Source organism: Fragaria vesca, linkage group LG6 (genome assembly GCF_000184155.1).
Source record: "Fragaria vesca subsp. vesca linkage group LG6, FraVesHawaii_1.0, whole genome shotgun sequence".
NCBI classification, from domain to species: Eukaryota; Viridiplantae; Streptophyta; class Magnoliopsida; order Rosales; family Rosaceae; genus Fragaria; species Fragaria vesca.
Genome location: NC_020496.1, coordinates 31,582,336 through 31,605,425, shown reverse-complemented (window position 1 = coordinate 31,605,425; position 23,090 = coordinate 31,582,336). Strand labels below are relative to the sequence as shown.

The window sequence follows — 23,090 nt, the reverse complement described above, 5'->3', positions numbered from 1 at the left end:
ATGCTATCACCAATAATCAGAGCAAGAACAAGAACCTTGCTTGAAACAATGAAATCGGTTGCGATCCCTGATGACGATTTCTCGATCATATACAAGAGAAACCAGTTTCATAGCAGAATGACAGTCTTGGCAGATACGTAGATTCTTGAATATATGAAGCGGCGAACCAGCTCTTGTGCTCATAAGTCCATAACAAACTGCCAGCTTTTCACTGTGGGAGAACAATGCCTGTTCTAGCTCCTCCAAGTTATCTGCAATACTCTCGTCTGTATTGTCAGAACCAGAGAAAACTTGACAAGCGGTATTTGGTACATAACCAGCCACTTTCAACCTTTGTATCATCTCATTCAGTTTCATGTATATCTCTGCTGTCTGCCCGTGCGACTTGTCTCCAGCACTGAACTGATGAACTTGGTCACCAACATAAACTGAGCTCATTCCAGGCATCTTTCTTATACCCCTATTCTTAAGACCCTGCCTCCACAAATTAGCCTTGTCCTTCTTTCCACCCAAAGCATACATGTTTGAGAGAAGAACATGATACTCTGTGTTTTGGGGATCTATCTGAACCAGGTCTTGCAGAAGGCGTTCGCCTAGTTGTGGCTTTCCATGGACACTGCATGATCCTATAAGCGAACCCAAAACAACCTCATTTGGAGGCATTGGCATTGTCTTTATCAAAGTCTCAGCCTCTTCTAAATGGCCAGCCCTACCTAGAACATCCACCATACAAGCGTAGTGCTCTATCGTAGGTGTTACACCATATAACGCTTCAAGATTCTGAAAGTAATGGCGACCCTGCTCAACAAGGCCCGAGTGGCTGCAAGCACTCAGCAAAGCAGTGAAGGTCAAATCGTCTGGCTTGGCCACTTTCAGCATTTGAGGAAACATCTTCAAAACAACTCTGCCCCTTCCATGCATTGCCAACCCACTAAGCACAGCGTTCCATGTCACTACATTCCTGTACTTCATCTGCTGAAACACTTTCAACGCTGTATCTACTCTACCACATTTTGCATACATATCTACCAGAGCTGTGCCCACCATAACATCCATCTCACTCCCCATTGTCTTACAAGCATAGACATGAACCCAACTGCCCGTCACCACATCTCCCGATTGTGCACAAGCCGATAAAAATGAACAAAGCGTGACATAGTTCAATCCCAAAGCACAACCGAAAACCATTTCTTTCAGAAGAGCAAACCCTTCCCGGACAAGGCCAACACTCACATACCCAACAATCATAACCGTCCAAGCAACCTCATTCCTCTCCGGCATTGCATCAAACACCACCCTCCCACTTCCCACACCTTCCCATCTAACCACACCATCCAAAATCACAGTCCAAGACACAACACTCCTCTCCCCCATTTCCTCAAAAACCCTTCTAGCCATACCCAACTCGCCGCACTTGACATACATATCCATAGCCGCATTGCACGCCTTGACACTAGAACTCAACCCCACCTTCACCATCAACCCATGTCCTTGCACACCAATCTCAACCTCCCCCAACCGAGCACACCCACCGAACAAGCAAACGACGGCAATGTCATCCACCCTCACTCCCTCTCTTCTCATTTCCACAAACACATCAAGCCCATTTCGATGCATGCCGTGCCGAGCAAGGCATCCCATCAGGATAGTCCAATCCACAGTGTCTTTGTGCGACTTGGGAATTTCATCGAACACCTTGCGTGCATGAACTGGACTTCCACAAGCTGCATGAAAATGGAGCAGGGCATTGTAGATAAACGAGTCTGCCAACGCGGCGAGCCCGGTGGTGATGATGGCGGCGTGGAGCTTCTTGCCCACGTCGATGGAGGAGCGGCGCGTGCATTCTCGGATAAGAGAACGGAGGTGGCGCGTGGAGAGTGAGGTCAAGGCAGTGTGTGCTGACCATCTCATTAGTCATAAGAGGCGCTCTTTACTGCTGGATAGAGAGAAGACTGGTTATACTGAGGAAACTTGATCAGCCTTTTATTGAAGGCTAGTTCAGTTCAATCTGAACTGGAAGCCGAATTCAATGCGAATGGTAATTTGCCAGAATTTAGCATCAGTGGCCGGAATTTTGTTTAGTTAAGATCCGAGTAACGACAACAAGCAAGCATTTCTTTGAAATAGTGGAATATGTCCAACAAAAGAACGAATCGATATCTGTCATAAATACACTCAAGCATCACCATTACAAGAGAACTCAATTTGCACACTAGGAAAAAAAGAAAAGAAAAAGGAGAAACAAGAAAATGAAGAAATCTGTCAGTTTGGGACGACAAGCTGAACAAGAGGAAATCTGTTGTCTATCTAAGTTTGAAGTACAAGATCAAGGCGATAGCAATGACGAGAACCACAATAATAGAGCTAATTATCCACTTGTTCTTGTTCATCTGCCTTGTCATGGATGTCAAAATTTTCTTGCTCTTACCTATGTTGTCATCCACTCCGTGAAGCTGCAAAAGAAGAGAAACTAGTCAAATTGGGTGTAGTGACGACTGTTGACGATTGAATAGATGGCAAATTAGTTGTTTTGACTTTTTCTATGGTTTTCTTTAGAAACAATACTTGTTGTAAACCAAAGTCCATTGAAAACAATGAGCACTCCTGAAAGGTGGCATATTCAAGAACACAGAGCAAAAGGACATCAAAAATGATACATAGCCTGAAAAGATAATTACCGTGCCATGAGCGTGTAAAAGAGACTGTCGCTGTGAATGCAAATCTTGAAGGATTGAAACACCAAGCTCTTCTGTTTCCAGCATGGTTCTTCTACTGTTCTTAACTCTATCACTGGTCTTGTCTAATTTCTCTGTCGTCGTCATCAACCGTGTTCTCTGATCTGCTGATGCCTGATGCATTTGCATCAAGTATTGTTGTTAATTATTTAAAATAAATACAAATAACCATAGTAGTAGCATCAAATGTTGCAATAGCAGAAAATAAAGAAACAAAAGAAAAGGAGCTTGGTGATGAACAAATTTACATTAAACTATATACGTATCCTTTGTGCTGCTTATGACTACTAAAGAAGTAAAGAGTAGATACGTAATGTTCCACAAAGATGCCTCTTTGGATAATGGTGAGAATGTTCAGAATCTACTTCTGGAGTAGGTAAATTAGATGACTATAGCTTAATATTGAATAAAAGTTTGATGCCCCTCACGATAATTGAAAGATACAAAATCCTAGTTGATTGCATGACAAAATCCATGAGAAACTCACTGCCAAGTATTGAATCACGCTCAGATAAACTATTCAAAAATTAATAAGAAGCTATAAAGATTTCACATACCGTCAAAGCATCAGCCATGCCCGATTCCAACAACTCATCCCTGGCAGATGCATTTAAGTTGCCAGATACAAGTCTTTTAACTTCGCTTTTCAGATTGTTCAGATCTGATTTGTATTCCCGCAACTTAGCAAGAAGCACAGCCTTGACATTTGGCTGCAAACTTCTTGCCTCAAGGTCCATTTTCCTGATCTGAAATTATTGAGAAACATCACATTCAATACCGAGCCAATGGAGACATAACCAATCATTGCAAAGAGAGTAAAGCGATTAATTACCAAAGATTCTGCTTCATCTATTCCAGCCTTTACTTCAGATATCTTTTGCTTCTTTTGCTCTGCAAATCAAAATAGACAATTGTGTATATTCAAGTAAGTATCTTTTGGCTCAAAAAGTGGGAAAACATACACACAAAAAAAACAAAGGTTCACAGCAAAAACTGTAACCAATTTATAATTCCAGGAAAGGTAGAGTATTTTCTACACCCCCTTACTGTTTTTATCAATCCATTTATTTCATAAAAGTACAGATTTTTACGTAAAAAAGGTACTTTCAGTAAACGGACATAAGTTCAAATATGTCAGAAACACTAATCTAGAATGGGGACTCATTCCCCTTCATATACCATTCAAACTATTGAAGATTTTGATGATATTTATGTTCAGCAGATTTGATATTAGGCATACATGACCTACACAATATTGGACCCCCTCCAATTGTAAGAACGCACTACAGTTCCTTTCTCTCTTATTTCTTCCTCTCAGTTGAATAAACCATAGGCAAACTCCCTCATCACAACTCCCATTACCAAGTACCCACACATCCGCTGTGCGCAACGTTATTCAACCCAGTGGCACATGATCAGCCTAAGCCAGCAACCACTACAACCACAGCTACTGATCCTTTTCACCTTAAAGAAACAAAGCACTAGCACAATACAACACACCGCTTCGGAATAAAAATCATACCAGTTAGCCTCGTCTAAAACCTAATCAAAGACGGACAACCTAAGTGATACAATTGACACATCTAACTATAAACCAAAAACGGAGAACAGAATCCTGCCATAAACCATAAGCATAACTACTATTGCTTAAATCAATAAAAAAAGACCGAAACTTGAAGCATCAGATCAATCCAACCAGCATAATCAGATGAAATTGAATCCATAAAAAAGGGAGAGACATAGACTAACCTCCATGAAGCCCACCAGCTATTGTACACTTCTTGCTGAGATTAGCGGAAATCTCGCTGTAATGGCGCTCGTATCCTTCGAATACCTCACTCATCTTGCCCTAATTTTATCTCTGCAATTCAATTCAACACCAAAATCCAAACCTCATCAGCAAATCGAATTTCAATTGATGAATTACGACACTAATTACATCGATCTGCGATTGATCGGGCCAATTGCACGAACCTGAGAAGATCGGAGAGTCGGATTGATCGCCGGAATCGACGCCGGAGGCCGGTGGGCGGTGTTGGAATGAGAATGTGTTGTAGATGATCAAAACGACAATGCGCGTGAAAGAATTGGAGAGAGATAGAGATGTGTGCGCTCTACAATTATGTTGTCCACGATGAGATAACATTACCCCACGTGGTACGCTCCCGTTTTATACTTTAGCTCTAGCCTTTGACAGCTGGCTGCCACCGGAAAGGTTGTATTGATTTGTGTGCACCCCTGCAGATAAAAGGCTTTCCCATATTGGTAAGTCTTCGAATTGAATTCTTATTTGACATTTTATATGGAGCTACTCCGCCATCACGTTTTTTTATTTTATAAAGATTTTTATTGTTATTAATATTGAAAAATAGCAAACTTTGGTTTCAAACTTTCAATTTTTTTTTTTTTAACAAAGAACAACACATTTTATTCAAACTTAAAGATATACACAGAGGTTTTTGGACCTCCTGCGGTACATGGCTCAAAAGCCTCAAACAAACACACAACAAAGTAAAACCACACAACTGCAACATCTGACCAGAGGGAGAAGACCACAGCACTACCTCGAGCACGAAGTAGGGAAATAATCTGAACCAACCAAATCAAAGGCACAGCAGAAAGACCCATGCAAGTCCAGAAACTCCATCCATCAAATTTCCAGATATTAATGCAGACATCAGCTTCACCATAACAAATCAAACTTGTCATGAACGAAGAACCAAGGTTCCCGCAACCCAAATGAATCGGACGAGAGAGAGGGGTGGGTGAGAACTGGAAAAGGACCAAAGAAACATGCACCATAAGGCACACAGATTCTTGAAGCAACACCCTGTGCAATAGTGAGCAAACCTCACTTAGATGGGTATGTGCACGAGACAGATAATCAACTTTTCAATCTCCTCCGAAGAAGAGAGGAACCTGTTGGGACTGATCAGATTCAAAAGAATCTGACCAAAGAGGACCGCCGATCGTGGCAGAGGATAACCCATAATGAAAAAGCCGATGAAAGTAGAAAGAACCAAAAACCGGATGCTTCGGAACGATCGAAACCCACAAGGCCAGAAACAGAGCCAAGCTCCGAGAAGCACCGCCCGAAACGGTTAGGAAAATAAAACAGCCGAAAAGCAGATAAACAACCCCCAAGGCCCCAAGAAGAGGGAAAATGGGAGATTCATCTCTCCCCCAACTCCCAAGCCATTAATCCAGATCGGCAATCTAGATCGAGCAAAAGAGAGGGGAAGAAGATGAAACCCAGGCAGGTGGGTTTGGTAGAGAGAAGGCAGAGAAAAGTTTTTAGAGAGAGAAAGGCTAGTCTACCCCAAACCCCTGACTAAACTTTCAATCTTAAACATGCTTCCGAACATGTTAATATCAGATTTTTATATAGACATGTTGCGTGTCACCATATGATTTCGCTGCAATGAAATTATGAGTGAGTTATAGGATCATTGCAAAACAACCAAATATTAGACATAGTGAGTTATAGGCTTATAGCGTGTCACCATCTAATCAGCATAATTTACTCAATGATTTCGAGTTTTATTTGAAGAATTAGACATTAATAGCAAGATCACAAATTTTTTATTTTTCGAAAATTGATATTATTTTATGGTTTTTTTTTTGGATTAAAACAAATTTTTTACTTTTAGAAAATTGATATTATTTGATAGTTTTTTTTTTGATTAAAAGGAGCTGAACTCCATGTATTAAGAAAAAAAGAAAGTCAGAGGAACAGAAAGGAAAGGGCTTAACAAAACCCTTCCAACAAAGAACAAAACAACATAACCTATAAGAGAAAACAACACTGAAAGAAAATCAATGAAGAAAGCGAAATGAGGTAAATCGAGTTGATCCTGAAGGCATAGATTCATAAGGAATTAGGGGATTGAGTCCTAATAAACCAAGCCTGAAGAAGATAAACTGAAGTTTGCTAGTGCATCTGCTACCTGATTCCCTTCTCTGAATATATGAGAACACCGAAATTGCATTTGCGAGACACGATACATGCAATTATCCCAAGCAACACGAAATCTCAATGAAACAAGATGAGGGGAATGGATGAAGTTAAGAACACTGGCAGAATCAACCTCAAGCCAAATATGCTTCCATTCCCGAACCCAAACTAATTCAATAGCCTTAATAACAGCCATAACCTCTGCGTCCACTGAACAAGGGATGTCCAAATGACAAGCAAAAGCACCAATAAACTCACCCTTGAAATTTCGGAAAACTCCCCCAAAACCAGCCTTGCCTGAGTCATGATGGAAAGCCCCGTCAGTATTAATCTTGATGCAGTCAAAAAGGGGAGGAATCCAATTCACTTCTATAATTCGAGGAGCTTGTCTCGGCGTACAAGGAACATCAAAGCACTTTAAAACACAAAGCTCCGAGACTGAATTATTCATGCAACCTGAGGCGAGAAAACTGGAAGCTCGCATATGCCCCATAATTAAGCGACAAACATGTGATGACAAACAAGAATAACCATCATACTTGACTTTATTGCGTATTCTCCAAATAAACCACAAAGTTGTACATAAACAACTTAACCAAAACTCTTTCAGTTGAGGACTTCGATCATTACCTCTTCCTGCATGAAACAAATCTAGCAAGGAGTTTCGTTGCGTAGCCAATTGAAAGTGAGAGAACCACTTCTGCCATATGAAATCTGCAAAAGGGCATGTGAAAAAAATATGGAACAAGGATTCCCCATGTACGCAACACATAACACATCTAGATGTGAGAGAAACTCCACGTTTTTGTAAGAAGTCCTCTGAAATTACTCGGCCCCGTAACACCTTCCAAACTAGTAATGAGATTCTGGGAGTCATGAATTTACACCAAATTAATTTTCCCCAATTCAAAGAGGGAGAATGAGGTCGTAGAAATTGAAAAGTCTCCTTGGCACTAAACACACCAGATTTCGATGAAGACCAAATAAGCTTATCATGCTTCATGGGGTCCAAGGCCACTGGAACTCTGCTGAGCATATCACAAAGGCTTGGATGATGTAATTGAAACAAATGAGGAAAAGTCTAAGAGCCATTATAGATAAAGTCAGCCACTTTTCCTTCTAATAGATGAAGTAAGCCATGATGATTATTGAAAAAATCAACAATAGGCTTACCTATGAAGTTATCTTTCCAAAACGAAACAGAAGCTCCAGAGCCAATAAGCCATCTTGCATTCTCAAGAACCCGTGGAAAGAACTTCCTCACACCTAACCATATATATGGAAGAGTAGGCATAAGAGCTACGTGGAGAACCATTACGTAAGAACCTGTTGCGAATAAAAGCACAACTTTCTGATGAAGATGAATAAATCTCCCAACACTTCTTTAATAAGAATGACCGATTAAGAAGCACAAGTTGCTTTAGGCCCAAACCCCTATCTTCAACTGGTGTACAACATGACTTCCAGGCAATTAAAGGCACCCCTCGTTTTATCTATAGATTCGGACCACAAAAAATTCCTACACCATACCTCCAACCTTCTAAGAAGAGAAATTGGCCACTCAATGACTTGTAGACTGTAGACAAGCATGCTATTAACCACTGACTTTATCAACTGGAGCCGACCAGCCATTGACAATATAGAACCCATCCAGCTAGAAAATTTTAAGCGTATTTTATCAACAATAGCTTGAAAATAGGAAGAACGAGGTTTACCCCGGAAAATAGGAACTCCCAAGTAGGTAAAAGGAGCATTCCCAAGAGACATGCTAAGGAAACCAGCAATGGAATGACTTCTCGCATGCAGATGCTTGCTTAAGAAAACTTGAGACTTTTCCTTATTAATTGACCAGAGTTAGTCCCATATTCATCAAAGAACTCCAAAACCACAGACAAATTACGTTTAGTCCCTCGACAAAAGATAATAACGTCATCTGCAAATAGAACATGAGATGGGGCAATAGTAGATGTAGCCGACCAGCCAACATGAGCTCTAAAATACCCTTGCTCAAAACCTCCTCCACTAAGCAGAATAATAACGACGATAAAGGGTCACCCTGGTACACACCTCTACCACATGAGAAGTAACCAACTGATCGACCATTAATCAGAAGTGAAAGCTTAGCTTAACTTAAAAAGAGCACGTACCCAATTTACAAAAGTAGCATGAAAACCAAAAGCCTCTAGAACATGAAGCAAAAGTTCCCATGAAATCGTATCGAAGGATTTGGTTATATCAACTTTAATCAGGGCTGCTCACCTACGGACTTCATTTTAAGGGACAGAAAGGGATGACTCACTAATACCCGTTAGATATTAAATGAATCAATCCTACGGTTCTGATGAAAAAATGATTTTACCCCCAATTCTTTTCCTTCCTCCAGTGGATTTGTTCTCTTCTCCTTTCACCTCTCTAGCTGCTCATATGTTCATCTCCATCTCACCATTCCACCCAGATCCGTTCTTTTTTTTTTGTCTTTGTTTTTGATTAAAGATCTCATTCTTCTTCTTCTACTCTCATCTCACCATCTTATCTATAATTCCTAATAGCCTCATATATTTCACCACCATGGAACAAAAAACGACGACGTCTCTTCATGGAGCTCCGTTACGAATTGGTCCGTCGCCGGTGGCGCTCTCATAGATCGCATCACCTTTGAGTCCTTTTTGTCTCCGATCGACGACGACGCTCCAAATTCCACCGCCGGATCCTCCCTTATTCTTCACCCTCCATCACTAGATTCTGGACCTTGCGAGATCTTATATCCTTGTCTATTTTCATCATTCATCGGACTGATGTAATTTGAACTCAAAGAAAATCCAACAAGAATAGAAAAACTAAATTGCTGGATCTTTAGGAATATCATTCCGCAGTATACGAGAAAGAAGAACCCAACAAATCGAAGGTATGCTTTCTTACTCCACTGAAATCGAGTAGGAAAGTGGAGAAAACAAATCAAAGGTAGAGCAATTCCATGAAAATGAAAAATCTGGTTTCAAAGCAGATAGCATGGTTTGAGACTAACAATATGTATGAGATGAGAAGAAGATGAACAAAATTGGGTTTGAAGAGATCTGAGAGAAGAAGAAGATGAACACAAGAAGAAGAACAAATCTGCTGGAGTAAGGATAAGAGTTGGGGTGAGATCATTTTTTCATCAGAAACGTAGGATTGATTCATTTAATATCTAACGGATGTTAGTGAGTCGTCCCTTTCTGTCCCTTAAAATGAAGTCCGCAGGTGAGCAACCCTGCAACTTTAATAGCCACATTACCTCCATGAATCTTATTATCTAACAAGTTGACACACTCGGAAGTGGTAAGAATACAATCTGCAATGTTATGGCCAGGGACAAAGGCATGTTGCTGAGGAGAAATAATTCTTGAAGCAATAGAAGCAAGCCGTAGAGATAGAATTTTTGGAATGATTTTGAAATAGGTCGATACTGCTTAATAGAGTCTGCATTAGCCACCTTTGAAATCAGAATAATCAAACTCGAATTGAAAGAGTTTGGTAGCGTACCTTGTCGGAAAAAGAACTGAACTGCTTCCACGACATCCTCACCAATTAAGTCCCAACAAGCTAAAAAGAAACTGCCACTAAATCCATCCGGCCCTGGGGAACTATTAGGATCCATAGCTTTCACAGTAGAGAAAATTTCATCTGGAGAGGCAATTGCAATAGGAGAATCATTTTCAGCTACTGTAACTATGTTAGGAATTACCCGGGAAATAAGACCAGTGTCTTGACAATCATCATGGTGAGAGAAAAGATTGGAATAATAGTCCACAATATGATTCTGAATTGAGATAGGGTCCTGGTAAATCTGATTTCCATCTTTAAGCAAGGTGATAGAAGATTGAGAACGCCGAGCCCGACATATAGCATGGAAAAAAGATGTGTTACGATCACCCTCAGAGAGCCAACGAATTCTAGATTTTTCATTCCAATACAACTCCTGTAGCCGTAGTGATTCAGATAAATTGGCTTGAAGCTCTGTTTCCTTAGCAAACATAAATATTATTTTATGGTTTGAAGCCAGCCATACGACCAAATATTACTAAGTAAGACATGAACAAAACGTTCCACTACAACTCTTAAAAACTCTTACATCTTGAACACAAAAGTACAAAATATAACCTATAAGTGTATCCTCTTACGACCCTTATGGTTCCAACTAGGGAAAAAAAACAAATGCTTTTGAAGTTTGAACCATAGCTTGGGAAAGTTAGATATTTTGGGCCAACATAATCCAGTGGGTTACATGAAAAGGAAGTGAACTTATAACCCGTCCTGATCCGTAATGAAAGGCCACATGGCGGGAGCCAACGCGCCACGGTGGGCATTATCGTCCATTATTAAACACAAAGTCGGTTACATTTACAAAATAGAATATACCTAACCTACTCACACTGCGAACTACAATCATACACGCTTGCTTTCCTAAATCAAAATCATAATGCTCTCGGATTCCAATCCCATTTCTGCACTAGAAATCCCTCAGCTTCTTTGAATTACAGGATTTGAGATATGATCCTCTCAGCGTTATTAACCTCGGTGGGAATCAATCTGGGTCTGTGTTTGCTTTTCTTCACTCTCTACTCTATTCTGAAGAAGCAGCCCATTAACGCCAAGGTCTACGCGCCGCGCTTCGTCGCTGCGAAGGAGAAAGAGAAAGAGTCACCATCAGAAACAGAAGCAAATGGGTTCAATTTCGAGAGATTGTTGCCCACTGCTGGCTGGGTGAGACGGGCATGGCAGCCTTCTGAAGATCAGTTCTTATCTGCCACCAGCTTGGATGCTGTGGTTTTCATGCGCATCTTCGTGTTCAGGTTAGTTTGAAACGGAGTTACGGACTAGTTGTGTTAGAGGGTGTATTGAATGCTGAGTTTGATTTTTGAATTTTTTTTTTTTGTTTGGGGGCAGTTTGAGGGTGTTTGGGTTTGCTGCGGTTATTGGGGTGTTTGTTCTTCTGCCGATAAATTTCCTGGGGACCCAGCTGGAGGTGGACTTTTCGGATTTGACCAACAAGTCTTTGGACTCGTTTAGTATTTCGAACGTTGATGATGGCTCAAACTGGTATGTGTTTGGTTTATTGTTGGAAATATTGATATGAGATTGTAATGGGTGTTGCAGTCTTTGATAGTTGGATTATGTGTTTTCCAATGGCTCAGTTTTCATTCTAGTGCTTACCCAATTTATTGCCTTTGTTAGTTGGTGTGTCTTTTGGTTAAGTTAGAGTTGGATGATTAATGAGAGGTGAGGGCTGCTTTAGCTTAGGTCTGTGTTGAATCTGTCTACTTCCCCCTGGCAGATAATTTAAATAGGATGTATGTATTCCTCCGTGTTTGGCATATGAGCTGGAGTTTTCACTTATCTATTGTGTCTGATTTGGAGGATATTGAATTTCATAGACTTGGAGGATATTGAATTTCCTGGCTTGTAGATTAGTTGATCTTTACTTCAGCATGTTCATTTTAATAGAGTTGTGACCGGATCTTTCCAAATTCATTTATGTTTATCAAATTTATAGTAGGCATGTGGTAATTCTATTATGAGGAGACCCTGACTGTTCGTTTTGGTTTTCCAAGGTTATGGGTTCATTTCTGTGCAGCATATATTTTCAGTGCATTTGTCTGCTATCTTCTTTACAATGTAAGTTTGATTTTGGTTCTTTTCTATGGCTTTGTTCCATCAGATTTTGATGGTTTATTTAGAACAATAGAATCAAAAGTATTCAATTCAATTACTATGCAGGAGTACAGCTATATCTCATCAAGAAGAATTGCTCACTTCTATTCATCCAAACCTCAGCCTAATCAGTTCACAGTATTGGTCCGTGGTATTCCTGTCCCGTCTGGGAGCAGCAGCAGTGAAATCATTGAAAACTTTTTTACAGAATATTACTCTTCTACTTACCTTTCACACACGATGGTTCGTCGAACAAGCAAACTCCAACGTCTAACTGTAAGCCTCAGCATTATATTTTCCTCATTTTGTTTTCTTGTTTTTTTTTCTTTTTTAAAAGCTTGGGGATTTGTCTGTAATTTCTATCTGCATCTTTAGTTTCTTACACATTAGATGGAAGCATCAAACACATTTGTACATTCGTAATTTTTAATAAAACGTGTACCAGTAAAGACTTCCTGTTACATGAAATCTTCAAGAAAGACTTGTAACTTTTTCCTTTTTTCTAGAAAGATGCAGATAAGGTATACAGAACGCTTGCCCGTATCAAGTCAGAAAAGGATCCACAGCAAAGATTCAAGCGTGATGGGCTTTTTGGACGGAAAGTTGATGCTTTGGATCACTATGGAAAGAAATTGGATGATTTAGAAGATACTGTTAGATTAGAGCAATCATCATTGGCAGGAAAGGTTTGCTGCTATTCTTGTTCTTAATTAAGGAGAGCTTGACAATAATCCTTAGCATATGGTATAAGTAAAATTCGCCTCCACCTAATGAATTCCTTAGCATCAACTTAGATGTAGATGTTTTTTCTTTTTAGTTTTTGTTTTCAACAATTTACATGTAAATGTAAAACAAAATATTTTAGGAAAGATCATTAGAGATGAGCAACCTCACACATACACACTCGTCCATTCTTGCTTTTTAATACTTCTTACTAGGTGAATGTATGAACAAAACATGTGACATTTTCTGATTTCTAAAAAATATATCAGCAAGTTTAGGAGTATACTTCAAATTTATAGTCTAGTTGTTGATTAATCTGACCTTGAATTGATGTAGTCAATTGTTCCATGGTGCCAAAAAAACAATAACAGGAAGTTTCAGCCGCTTTTGTGTCATTCAAGTCCCGACTTGCTGCTGCAGTAGCTTTACACATTCAACAAGGAACAAATCCCACAGAGTGGGTCACAGAGAGCGCTCCTGAGCCCCAGGATGTTCATTGGCCCTTCTTTTCTTCATCTTTTATAAAAAGATGGATCTGCAAGCTGGTGGTGCTGGTTGCATATGCTGCTGTTACAATTCTATATCTCATTCCAGTTGTAATCGTGCAAGGCCTCGCTAATCTTTCAACTTTAGAAACCTGGTTTCCTTTTCTCACAAGCATACTGACTTTGTAAGTGCAGAATCTACAACTTTTAAAAATGAACTCTGATTTATTCCATGATGCTGAATTATACAATTTCTTTATTTGCAGAACAGTTGTCAGTGAAGTCATAACTGGATATCTTCCAAGTCTTATTCTTCAGTTGTTCCTTAAACTTGTTCCACCCATCATGATAGTGCTGTCATCTATGGAAGGGTACATCTCCTTCAGTCAAATACAAAAAGGTGCATGCATGAAGATGTTGTTGTTTACTATATGGAATATTTTCTTTGCAAATGTACTATCAGGAACAGCTCTCTATCGATTCGATATCCTTCTTGAGCCCAAAAAGATTCCCGGGCTACTTGCTGATGCTGTTCCGGCACAGGTGCTAATACATCCAGAATATTAGTTTGTACTTTATCTTTCTGAAATGATTAGATGGAGGTTTGAAACTTCATGACTCATGGTATACCATTGTTTTGCCTGTTCTTAAATTTAATTGACTACAAAGACATTTCAAGTTTTTTAATTTCCCAGTCAATAGCATGTGATTTTGTTACTAACTACTTGCTGCCTTGCTGGTAGAATATCTTTGTACCTAAAACTTGTTCAGATACTGATTGCGGATAATACTTATGTTCTTAAGAGTGTATGTCATAGGATTTTATGATATCAATAAAACATTTGCGTTTGCATGTGTCCGTATCCGAGGAACTTGATATTTGGCTTAAATATAATAGTCGGAGATTTTGAAAAAATTTTATCAAAAACAATGATCCAAGGTTTCATATAGTCTTTATTTTGTTGCAGGCATCATTCTTCATTTCATATGTTGTGACATCTGGATGGACCAGTGTATCATCCGAACTCTTCCGCATGATTCCCTTGATTTTCAGTATTATAAAAAGACTATTTTCTGGAAAAGATGGTGATGAATTTGAGGTTCCTTCAATTAAATACCACAGCGAAATTCCTAGAATTCTATTTTTTGGAGTCCTTGGAATAACATACTTCTTGCTGGCTCCATTAATTCTACCTTTCCTTCTGGTTTACTGCTGTATGGGATACCTAATCTACCGCAACCAGGTCCGTGGAACCTTTCTATTATCTCTTTTATATTGCGTAAAAAATCCTGTTTATTAAAATTGTAGTTTTCTAGATTAGATCAACTATTTGACACCCTCTTGTATTCTAAAAAAAGAATAAAGAAGGTATGTGATTAGTGACACAAAAGGGTGTGTGAAACTGTGAAATCATCTCAAAGAAGTGTATAAGAAGCGAGTCTATGTCCACTTCTATATAGTCGGAACTTATTTCACAAATTTGCATCATCTCATTATGAATTTGATATCTACTTTTCCATATTGATTGATTTGCTCGACTTAAACAGTAACCTGGTTTGTGTTCAACACTTCAATGACATTATTTCATCCTCTGTACCATCCAAATTGTATAGTTTAACATTTTTTTTGGTATGATTTTTTCACCTATTTGGTTAATGAATTTACTGACACCTTTTTGCTAAACAATTTTGAACAGCTATTGAATGTATATGCACCCAAGTATGACACTGGTGGAAAATTTTGGCCTATAGTGCACGGTTCAACAATATTTTCCTTGGTACTTATGCACATCATTGCGATTGGAATGTTTGGGATTAAAGATCTTGCCTTAGCTTCTAGTTTGATGGTTCCTCTTCCAATTCTCACTCTTCTTTTCAATGAGTACTGCCGCAAACGATTTTTACCGATATTCGAATCATATCCTGTTGAGGTATGTCTGAAACTCTGAACCAATGTTATCAACTAATTCTTTTAGATTCCAAAAGATTTAAATTAGCTAACATTACAACTCTTTGTATGTTACATCTTAAACTAAGAAGTAGGGCCCATTTGACAGTGCTAATCGCTTCTAAAACTTAAAAACTTTCTGGAAGTGGTTTTATTGCGTTTGGCAGAAATGGTTATTAGGGGAGCACTTCTCTGAATTGCACCTAATGCTTTTACGTGCTTTTCTGAAAAGCACTTTTAATTTTTCACCTTAATTTTGTTTTCCACAAATACGTGAACTTCCCACAAAATTGGTAGAAAGTAATAAAAACTTTCTAAAAGCACTGTCAAATGGATCGTTCATCTTCTGTTCTATCACTTCAGCTAAGCGGTTTTTTACTGTATTTATGCAGTGTTTGGTAAAGAAAGATAAAGAAGACCAGAGTGATCCTTCAATGGATGCATTTTATGATAAATTAAGCACTGCATATGAGGATCCAGCTTTGATACCAAGACGTCAAAGAAGCACAGATGGCCACAACTCTCCACTTCTTCCCGCTGAAGTCTGAAGTAAGCAATCTGTCTTGTTTCGCCATACTGACAGCAGAAAACCAATAAATTATTCCCTGTGTCTCTGTGTTCTTGTAAAATAAGTATATGATCTGTAATCTGTGTGTTAGGCTTGTTTTCCAGTGACCATATGTCTTTGATTTATTCATTCTTGCTGTTGTATTATAGACACAATTTTTATAAACATGTATAGAATACTATTAGAATCTCATAGCCATAGGCAACTAACTAACTAACCTTTGGTTGCCCAGACTTTAAAAATTATGCTGATACTGAGGTTCCACCTGTCTTTGAAAGCACACCTCTTCTGCAAAATTCTTGGAACCATTCCATCTCCATCTTCTGGAGACAGGAATCTCAATTGAATTAGACCCTTTCTTTCTTCCTTTCTTATTTTCGTTTCGAGAATAATAGACCATTACATATTTGTCAACCATACCTATTTTTATATCACATTCATTTCCTTATTTTCTGGGTTTTGTTCCATGTGGATAGCACAGCCAACATATGATAATTGAGCAAATGAGTGTACATGCTGACGATTTGGTTCAGTTGTTTGACATTCATTAGAGAAAAAGACTGGTTTAGTTTTCGATCTTCCACGTGGAGCAACAAAGGGGTTCTGACATTTTCTCTTAGGATCATCAAATTCTGGTTTACCCTGACGCAATCAGAGCTTTCTTTCCAGGCAAACATCACACTCAGATTTCAGCATCAGCTAAAAGTGCAGAAGTCTAATCTTTGTTTTTGTTCTTCATATAAAAAACGCAGAACAATGAAGAAAATGTTCATATTGATGAAGTGTGTTTTGTTATTTTCTTGGCCAGACCGTTAAACATATTATAAGTTCGGTGGTTAAAAGTTTCAAATTTATATATCAATGTTTAAATGGTGAGCTCCAAAGTGGCATAACATTGATTAAATATTTAAACTAGTGTGAACTGGATAAAGATTCGACTCTAGGACTTGTTTGCCTTTGTTTTTCTTACGGCACTGTGCAGCTTCAGATTTGCTACCCCATTTGTCTTTGGTTTTCCTGCTTGTTTTTTCTGTATGTTTTCTGTAATCTTCTTCAATGGTGTGTCCAATCTGACCTCGTTTTTTTTATCCAATCAATCGAGTGTTCTACCTAAGTTGTCCTTCAAAAGATGTCATTATCAGACTTCCCTTACAAAGTTGATTACTGTTTGATCCAAAATGATCATCATCTTAATGTCCTATTACAAGGAAAAGGTGTCAATCAATTAGAAGTATTCATCATGGTATCTAATAAAACTGAAACATTGGGGCTTCCCTGAGATTTGTTATGTAATCAAGAAATCTTTAGTAGCTTGCAAAAGGGATTGAGAAAGATGGTCGAATAATTGTCTCAAAAATTCGAAGGAAGTATATCCAACGAAATGGCTGAACAAACTTCTTGATCTTGCATTTGTCAGTTGTCTTAAGATGATTTAAGATAGTAGTTATTACCAGCCAACAAAATCTACAAAACCTATCAGATATCACATTACAGATAACATAATGAAAGAGTTAAATATTCACCTTGATGTTTGAGATGCTCATTGTTGAGGATGCTTTGGAAAAACCGTCTTTTTAACTTTGATCATCAAAATGATAATATGGTTATTAGGGGAGTTAAGTTAATTATTGTATGGTTAACAATCCAAAGCAATGAGACTGACCTTATTAGTTAACATTTTAGCTATGAAAGTGACATACTACGCGGTATTTCACAAGTCACATCACAGGTGAAAGATAATTTTCACCCAGAAATTCCATGATTCTTGTGTCTGTGTTACTGTGTTTGTCTTTTTAAGTGGAAACTACTGGCATGGTTTGTCTTATAACTCAGATGGAGATATAGATCCTCTGGTTTTGTTTTGATGGGGGGATAGAACAGAAAATTGAAATTATCGCCAAAACAAGTACTCAGGAAAGTAGTGCTGTTAGTATTTGATGGAAATCTCATTGTTTCTGAGTATATATTATCAGCATAAGTACAAATCACAAATGTACCTTTCTGAGAGAGGGACTAGTCTCATTGTAAAGAATGATTGCCTCTTTCAGTATTATTAGCAGTAAGAAACTATTAATCCTAATAGAAATGTTGGATGGGAACTAGTTTGTCCTCAATTTAGTGAAAAAGTTTCTAGATTGGTAAATTTTCTCAGTTGAATTATGATGAGTAAATTTCTGAGATACCCCATTTATCAGAAACAATGTACTGGTATGGACTATGGAAAATGATTATATAGTATGTATTGGCTAATTAGCCTCCATTTGTTGTTCTTGGGGATCATTTTGGTTGCTTTGCTAATCATTTGTTTGCTTCGGTAGAAGGGTACAATTAGTCCCTTTCTCTACAAAGATTACATCTATGCCTGTATCTTCATGGTGCTCAGAGATGTTTCAGTGATTTATATTCAGAAAAATGAGAGATGACTCATTCAAGCCTACAATTCCCAATTATGAATTGACATGGTGTTTAAATAATGTAATAGAAGAAACTAGATAGATTTAAGATATAGGCATCTTTGGCTGGGTCAAATATACCATCAAAAGTATGTTTTTTCCCCCCTCAAACAGAAAAAACCTCCATTGGTTAGAGTGAGGCTGGGGATAACAGAAACAAAGACATATGAACAATTAAGACCAGTTCAACCTCCCCAATCATTTGACAATATTTTTCAGCTTCCCCAGCTCTACATATAAATTCACATGCCAACAGAACCCAAATCTCACAAAAGCATCTCAAACCTTCAGCTTCAAGTAAATCACTTGCAAGTACACAAAAGCCTAGGAGCTAGCTAAAAATAACATCACAACCAACATTAGACTATATGGCAAGGAAGAGAAAAGTTAGTGAAGGAGTGGAAGAGACCAAAAGTTGCAGCGAGGGAACCATGGCTTGGGATGAGATGGTGAAGGAAGCATCAGCTGCTGCAGCACTGGGAGGAGCAGCAAGAAGAGCTCGAAAGCGTTTTGTTGGTGTTCGCCAAAGACCCTCCGGAAGATGGGTGGCAGAGATTAAGGACACTATTCAAAAGATAAGGGTGTGGTTGGGGACATTTGACACAGCTGAGGAAGCAGCCAGGGCCTATGATGAGGCAGCTTGCTTGCTCCGCGGTGCCAATACTAGAACAAATTTCTGGCCTTGTTCCCCATCACCATCTTCTACTCCAGCACTACCCTCAAAGATCACAAACCTTCTTCTCCAGAGGCTCAAAGCAAGGAACAATAACACCTCTTGTACTGCTGCTCCTTTGCCTGTTAACCATCAACAGAAGCAGTATCAGGAAGAAGCTGCAGCAGAGTTCTCGGAAAACCAGTACACTGATTTCCTTAATGATCCAGAAGATTACATCACAAGCAACAATGAATACATCCCTGAGATTAGTGCAAGTAGCATCGACTACATGACATCAAGTTTTGAGTCCTGCTTGACTGAAAAGGAAGAGTACTCCATTGCAAGAGAAGCTGATCAACAAATGGACTATGGGAATTTGAGTGAAGTGGCTGGGACTACTTATAGCGGCGGGGATGCAAATTTTGTTTGTGCAGGATCAGAGGAAGATGTGGAAGAAGAAGAAGTAAATGGTCAAGTGGGTGCCATAGACTTCCAATTTGTGGATGATATTGGATCAACAGACTACTATTCTCCTTCTCCTTTTGAGATTGCTGAAGAGATAGAAGAGGCAGTGGAGCCAGAGACCTATGCAGATGAACCTTCCATGCTTAGAGCAGCCATGAAGAGGATGAAATATGAGAGGAAATTCTCTGCTTCTCTCTATGCCTTCAATGGCATACCCGAATGCTTAAAGTTAAAGATTGAATCTTCAACAACAGGAAACACAAGAATGAGAGGAATATCTGACCTGCAGAGGGCCTGCAGTAACAAGAACAAAGAGGAAGCTGCAGCAAAACAAGAATATGAAGGAAAGAAAGAAGAGGAGAACCAGCAGACATCAACTGATATGGGATCTTCTTCTTCCTCCTCTTCCTTTTCTTCCATGAGTAGTGCTGTGAATGGTGATGGTGAGTTGTCACTTTGGAACTCACTTGATCTTCAGCCTATCTGCTTTTTGTCTACTAATTGATCAAGAACCTTTACCTTTAGTTTTTAACAAATTTATGCTCTAATTAGTAATATTCCACAACATCTGGAATTCACCGTTATTGATTCTTTGCAATTGTAATGAATGTCAAAGAAATAATGAAGTGCAATTTAAGCTTTCGATTCAACGCAATGAAGTAATTCCACTTCTCTTTATCAATTTTCAGGTCATGTTTGAATAACTTGAATCTGTGTTATAACTCATATGCATCAGGACAAATTACTGGTAGAAAAATGTGTCCATGCCTGAATCATACAGAAGAGATTCACTAAAATTCATAATTTGTTTGACAAGATAAGCTACAATGTAGAGGTACAAACATAAAGATGTTGCCCTTTTTATTAAGTTTATCCAAATAATAAACAAAAAAAGTTCATAATCCCTAAACAACTACTTTCTAGCCATCTAAATATTAATATTAATTCTAAGTTTCTAACTCCAAATTCTTTTACTTCCTAACCTCTGCTGTGAATCCACCAGAGAAGATTGGTAAGTGAGTTCCCATCATCAAAGCCACCCAAGTTCTTAATCTTCTGCAAAGCCTCAGCCTTGTTGTATATCCCTTCCAAAGCATATGTAAAACCTCTCCATGCATCTGTAACTCCCTCCTTACTCAAAGCCGGTGCTGTCCACTCTACCAGTTCCTTAACATAGCTGGCATTGGAGAACAAGACCTCAGTGATAGGCGAAATCGGCATCACCTGAATTCCGACCCCGATTTCTTTCGACTCTGCTGAAGCAAACCAAAGACTGCTATCCCTCTTATTAGACCACACAATTCCAGTGATCTTGTTCTCACTTGCAAACACATCTTCGTAGATGTTATCTCCTTGGTGCACATGCCACCACTTTTGAATTGCTTGAATTTCTAGTGCTGCAAGCAATGACGCAGCGTCTGTGAGATTAGTGTCTCTATAGGCTAACCCCATCAATGCAGCCGAGTAGTAAGCATTCACTGACTCACTTGAGCTCTCTTGATTTCGTCCATCTGCAAATTCAGTTACCCCTCCGGCCCATGAATGCAAATTGTACAGATCAAAGTTCCTCAACCGCGTGTAACTTGAATCCGCCTGTCTGTTTAAGTTCATGAAATCTCCAGCAAGAGCATAAGCTTGAGCCTTAAACTTCATCCCCCAATCCACGTCGAATTTCGCAGCTACTGAAATCGCATACAGAAAGTAACCAATGTGGTAATAGTGATCATTATACACTCCAAACCCGTAATCTGCACCTTTATCAGCTGCTCCATTTTTTGTTACAAGTCCACCCCATTTACCTTCATACAAGAAACCATTTCCACTGAAAGTCCCACTCAACCATGGCTCAATTCCATCCTTCAAAAACTTTGTAATCACTGCAATATCATTAGAACCCACCTCTTCAGCAATCAACGCCAGCCTCGCTGCCTTGGCGAGCAATTTACCATATTCGTAAGAACCTGTTATCGATAATGGCGTCGAAATTAGAAGCTGAACATCACTGGAAAGAGCAGCATTTATTTCAGGTAATGCCTGTACTAAGTCCTTGACACCGGTAATCGAATGCCAAGAGATTGGAATAGGCTGTGCTTTCAGCACCCAAGAGTTTCCCACCACGCCTATGAGATCACCATCAATGCTTGTGTACTTGAAATAGTCAAGAACAGCTGCATGACTGTCCTGAACAGACAGAAGTTGTTGATGGAGAGGATGAGCTAGCATAAGCAAATCTCCATTACCTTCTTTCACCCATCTATACTCCAATGTCGTTGGCCCTGTCAACACTGCCTCGCCCGAAATCGGGTAAGAAGAACTGAACTGGTCTAGAATTGCCTCAAGATCCTGAGAGCCACTCGGCGGCAACATTGCAACTCTTATAACCCCGGTGAATGCTTCGGAAGTGATCAGTGATGGGTTGCTGATGGTGAGACCAATCGGGGAGGAGGAGTACACTAGAAATATCTGACTGTTGTCGAGCTTTAACGTGAACTTGGTGCGTTCAGCGTTTGAAGACAAAGAAGTGACTGAAAGAGCGGTGGAGATGGAAAGCGCGGTGGGTTTGGACACGTTGCATGTCAGGTAGGGGCTTCCCTTGACGAGGAAGAAGGTGAGGTTGGAGGAGGGGAAGTCTAGAGTGACACTGAGGTCACTAAAGGAAGAGACTACGTGGCGTTCATGGTTGTTTTGGGTGGCGGAGATGCTGAGTTGGGCGGTGAAGTTTTGAGATATGAAAGATGGGGTGGCGAGGCGACTAGGGTAGGAAAGAGAGAGGGAAGAGTTGGAGGATCTGAAGTGGTAGGGGTGGAAATACTCGGGATCGTCGCCATTGTTGAGCACAAAGTTTTGGAAGAAGGAGTTTGTAGGGAGTGGGGTTTGGAGGAGGTTTGGGGCAAAGAAAGGTGAAGGGTCAGGGAGAAATGTAGACTCAGCTTTCGGGAAGATGAAGCTGGTGGCCGGAGTTGGTTGTGGTTGGGACAGAAGTACTCTTGCTTGGGTTTGAGGGAGGGTGATGAAGAAACTGAGGGAGATGATGAGGAAGAATGTCAAGGGGGAAGCCATATTGCAATTGAGAGAACGTACAGTTGTGATTTGTGATTTTGTGATGAAGAATGAGGTTCACAATTGCCGTTTATATAAGCAATGATGGTTTTTCCTAGCTTGTAGAGGAGAGAAAGGAAAGAAAGCTTTGTGCAAATAAATTAGGAATCCGAGAGCTTATAGGAAACGAAACTTTTTTGGCAAGTAAAACTGTTTTAGCGGGTTAGGGTTTTTTAATCAGGTCTAAAATATCGACTAGGTTCCGATCACTGCTCTGAGTTTGGAATGTAATTCGATTAAGGCTTTTTCTTCTATAATGAAGTCGTCTGTTACATACTTGATTAATTCTGGAGTACATTATGATTAGAGACTA

The 23,090-nt window shown here is 39.3% G+C and overlaps 4 protein-coding genes and 1 pseudogene across 4 annotated transcripts; 2 read left to right on the top strand and 3 right to left on the bottom strand.

Annotated features, from left to right (window-relative positions):
• Positions 1 to 6: 6 nt before the first annotated feature.
• Positions 7 to 1,911, bottom strand: LOC101290886 (pentatricopeptide repeat-containing protein At5g15340, mitochondrial-like). The gene has a single exon (XM_004306076.1). The coding sequence runs from the start codon at positions 1,909 to 1,911 to the stop codon at positions 7 to 9; it is 1,905 nt and encodes a 634-aa protein (XP_004306124.1).
• Positions 1,912 to 2,094: 183 nt separating this feature from the next.
• LOC101307608 (vesicle transport v-SNARE 13-like) lies at positions 2,095 to 4,876 on the bottom strand. Its single transcript, XM_004304225.1, has 6 exons — positions 4,710 to 4,876; positions 4,485 to 4,596; positions 3,568 to 3,626; positions 3,293 to 3,481; positions 2,679 to 2,849; positions 2,095 to 2,453 (listed from the first exon to the last, which is right to left on the bottom strand). Exons 2-6 carry the CDS (start codon positions 4,576 to 4,578, stop codon positions 2,304 to 2,306), a joined length of 663 nt encoding a protein of 220 aa, XP_004304273.1. The 5' UTR covers positions 4,579 to 4,596; positions 4,710 to 4,876; the 3' UTR covers positions 2,095 to 2,303.
• A 6,241-nt stretch (positions 4,877 to 11,117) lies between these two features.
• LOC101307320 (uncharacterized membrane protein C24H6.13-like) lies at positions 11,118 to 16,295 on the top strand. Its single transcript, XM_004304224.1, has 10 exons — positions 11,118 to 11,522; positions 11,617 to 11,769; positions 12,282 to 12,345; positions 12,448 to 12,657; positions 12,888 to 13,067; positions 13,476 to 13,774; positions 13,856 to 14,132; positions 14,558 to 14,833; positions 15,287 to 15,520; positions 15,930 to 16,295. Exons 1-10 carry the CDS (start codon positions 11,221 to 11,223, stop codon positions 16,083 to 16,085), a joined length of 2,151 nt encoding a protein of 716 aa, XP_004304272.1. The 5' UTR covers positions 11,118 to 11,220; the 3' UTR covers positions 16,086 to 16,295.
• Positions 16,296 to 18,926: 2,631 nt separating this feature from the next.
• LOC101315370 lies at positions 18,927 to 20,183 on the top strand. The gene has a single exon (XM_004306075.1). The coding sequence runs from the start codon at positions 18,927 to 18,929 to the stop codon at positions 20,181 to 20,183; it is 1,257 nt and encodes a 418-aa protein (XP_004306123.1).
• Positions 20,184 to 20,410: 227 nt separating this feature from the next.
• On the bottom strand, positions 20,411 to 22,738 carry LOC101315079 (annotated as a pseudogene).
• Between the last annotated feature and the right edge of the window lie 352 nt (positions 22,739 to 23,090).

Excerpts from the sequence above, each read along its gene's own strand:
- LOC101290886 (XM_004306076.1), bottom strand. The coding sequence starts at position 1,911 with ATGAGATGGTCAGCACACACTGCCTTGACCTCACTCTCCACGCGCCAC.
- LOC101307608 (XM_004304225.1), bottom strand. The coding sequence starts at position 4,578 with ATGAGTGAGGTATTCGAAGGATACGAGCGCCATTACAGCGAGATTTCC. Across the intron at positions 3,627-4,484 it reads AGCTGGTGGGCTTCATGGAG|AGCAAAAGAAGCAAAAGATA; the intron begins GTTAGTCTATGT and ends TTTGATTTGCAG. Across the intron at positions 2,850-3,292 it reads GCATGGCTGATGCTTTGACG|GCATCAGCAGATCAGAGAAC; the intron begins GTATGTGAAATC and ends CAAATGCATCAG.
- LOC101307320 (XM_004304224.1), top strand. The coding sequence starts at position 11,221 with ATGATCCTCTCAGCGTTATTAACCTCGGTGGGAATCAATCTGGGTCTG. Across the intron at positions 12,346-12,447 it reads TCTGCTATCTTCTTTACAAT|GAGTACAGCTATATCTCATC; the intron begins GTAAGTTTGATT and ends ATTACTATGCAG. Across the intron at positions 12,658-12,887 it reads GCAAACTCCAACGTCTAACT|AAAGATGCAGATAAGGTATA; the intron begins GTAAGCCTCAGC and ends CCTTTTTTCTAG.
- LOC101315370 (XM_004306075.1), top strand. The coding sequence starts at position 18,927 with ATGGCAAGGAAGAGAAAAGTTAGTGAAGGAGTGGAAGAGACCAAAAGT.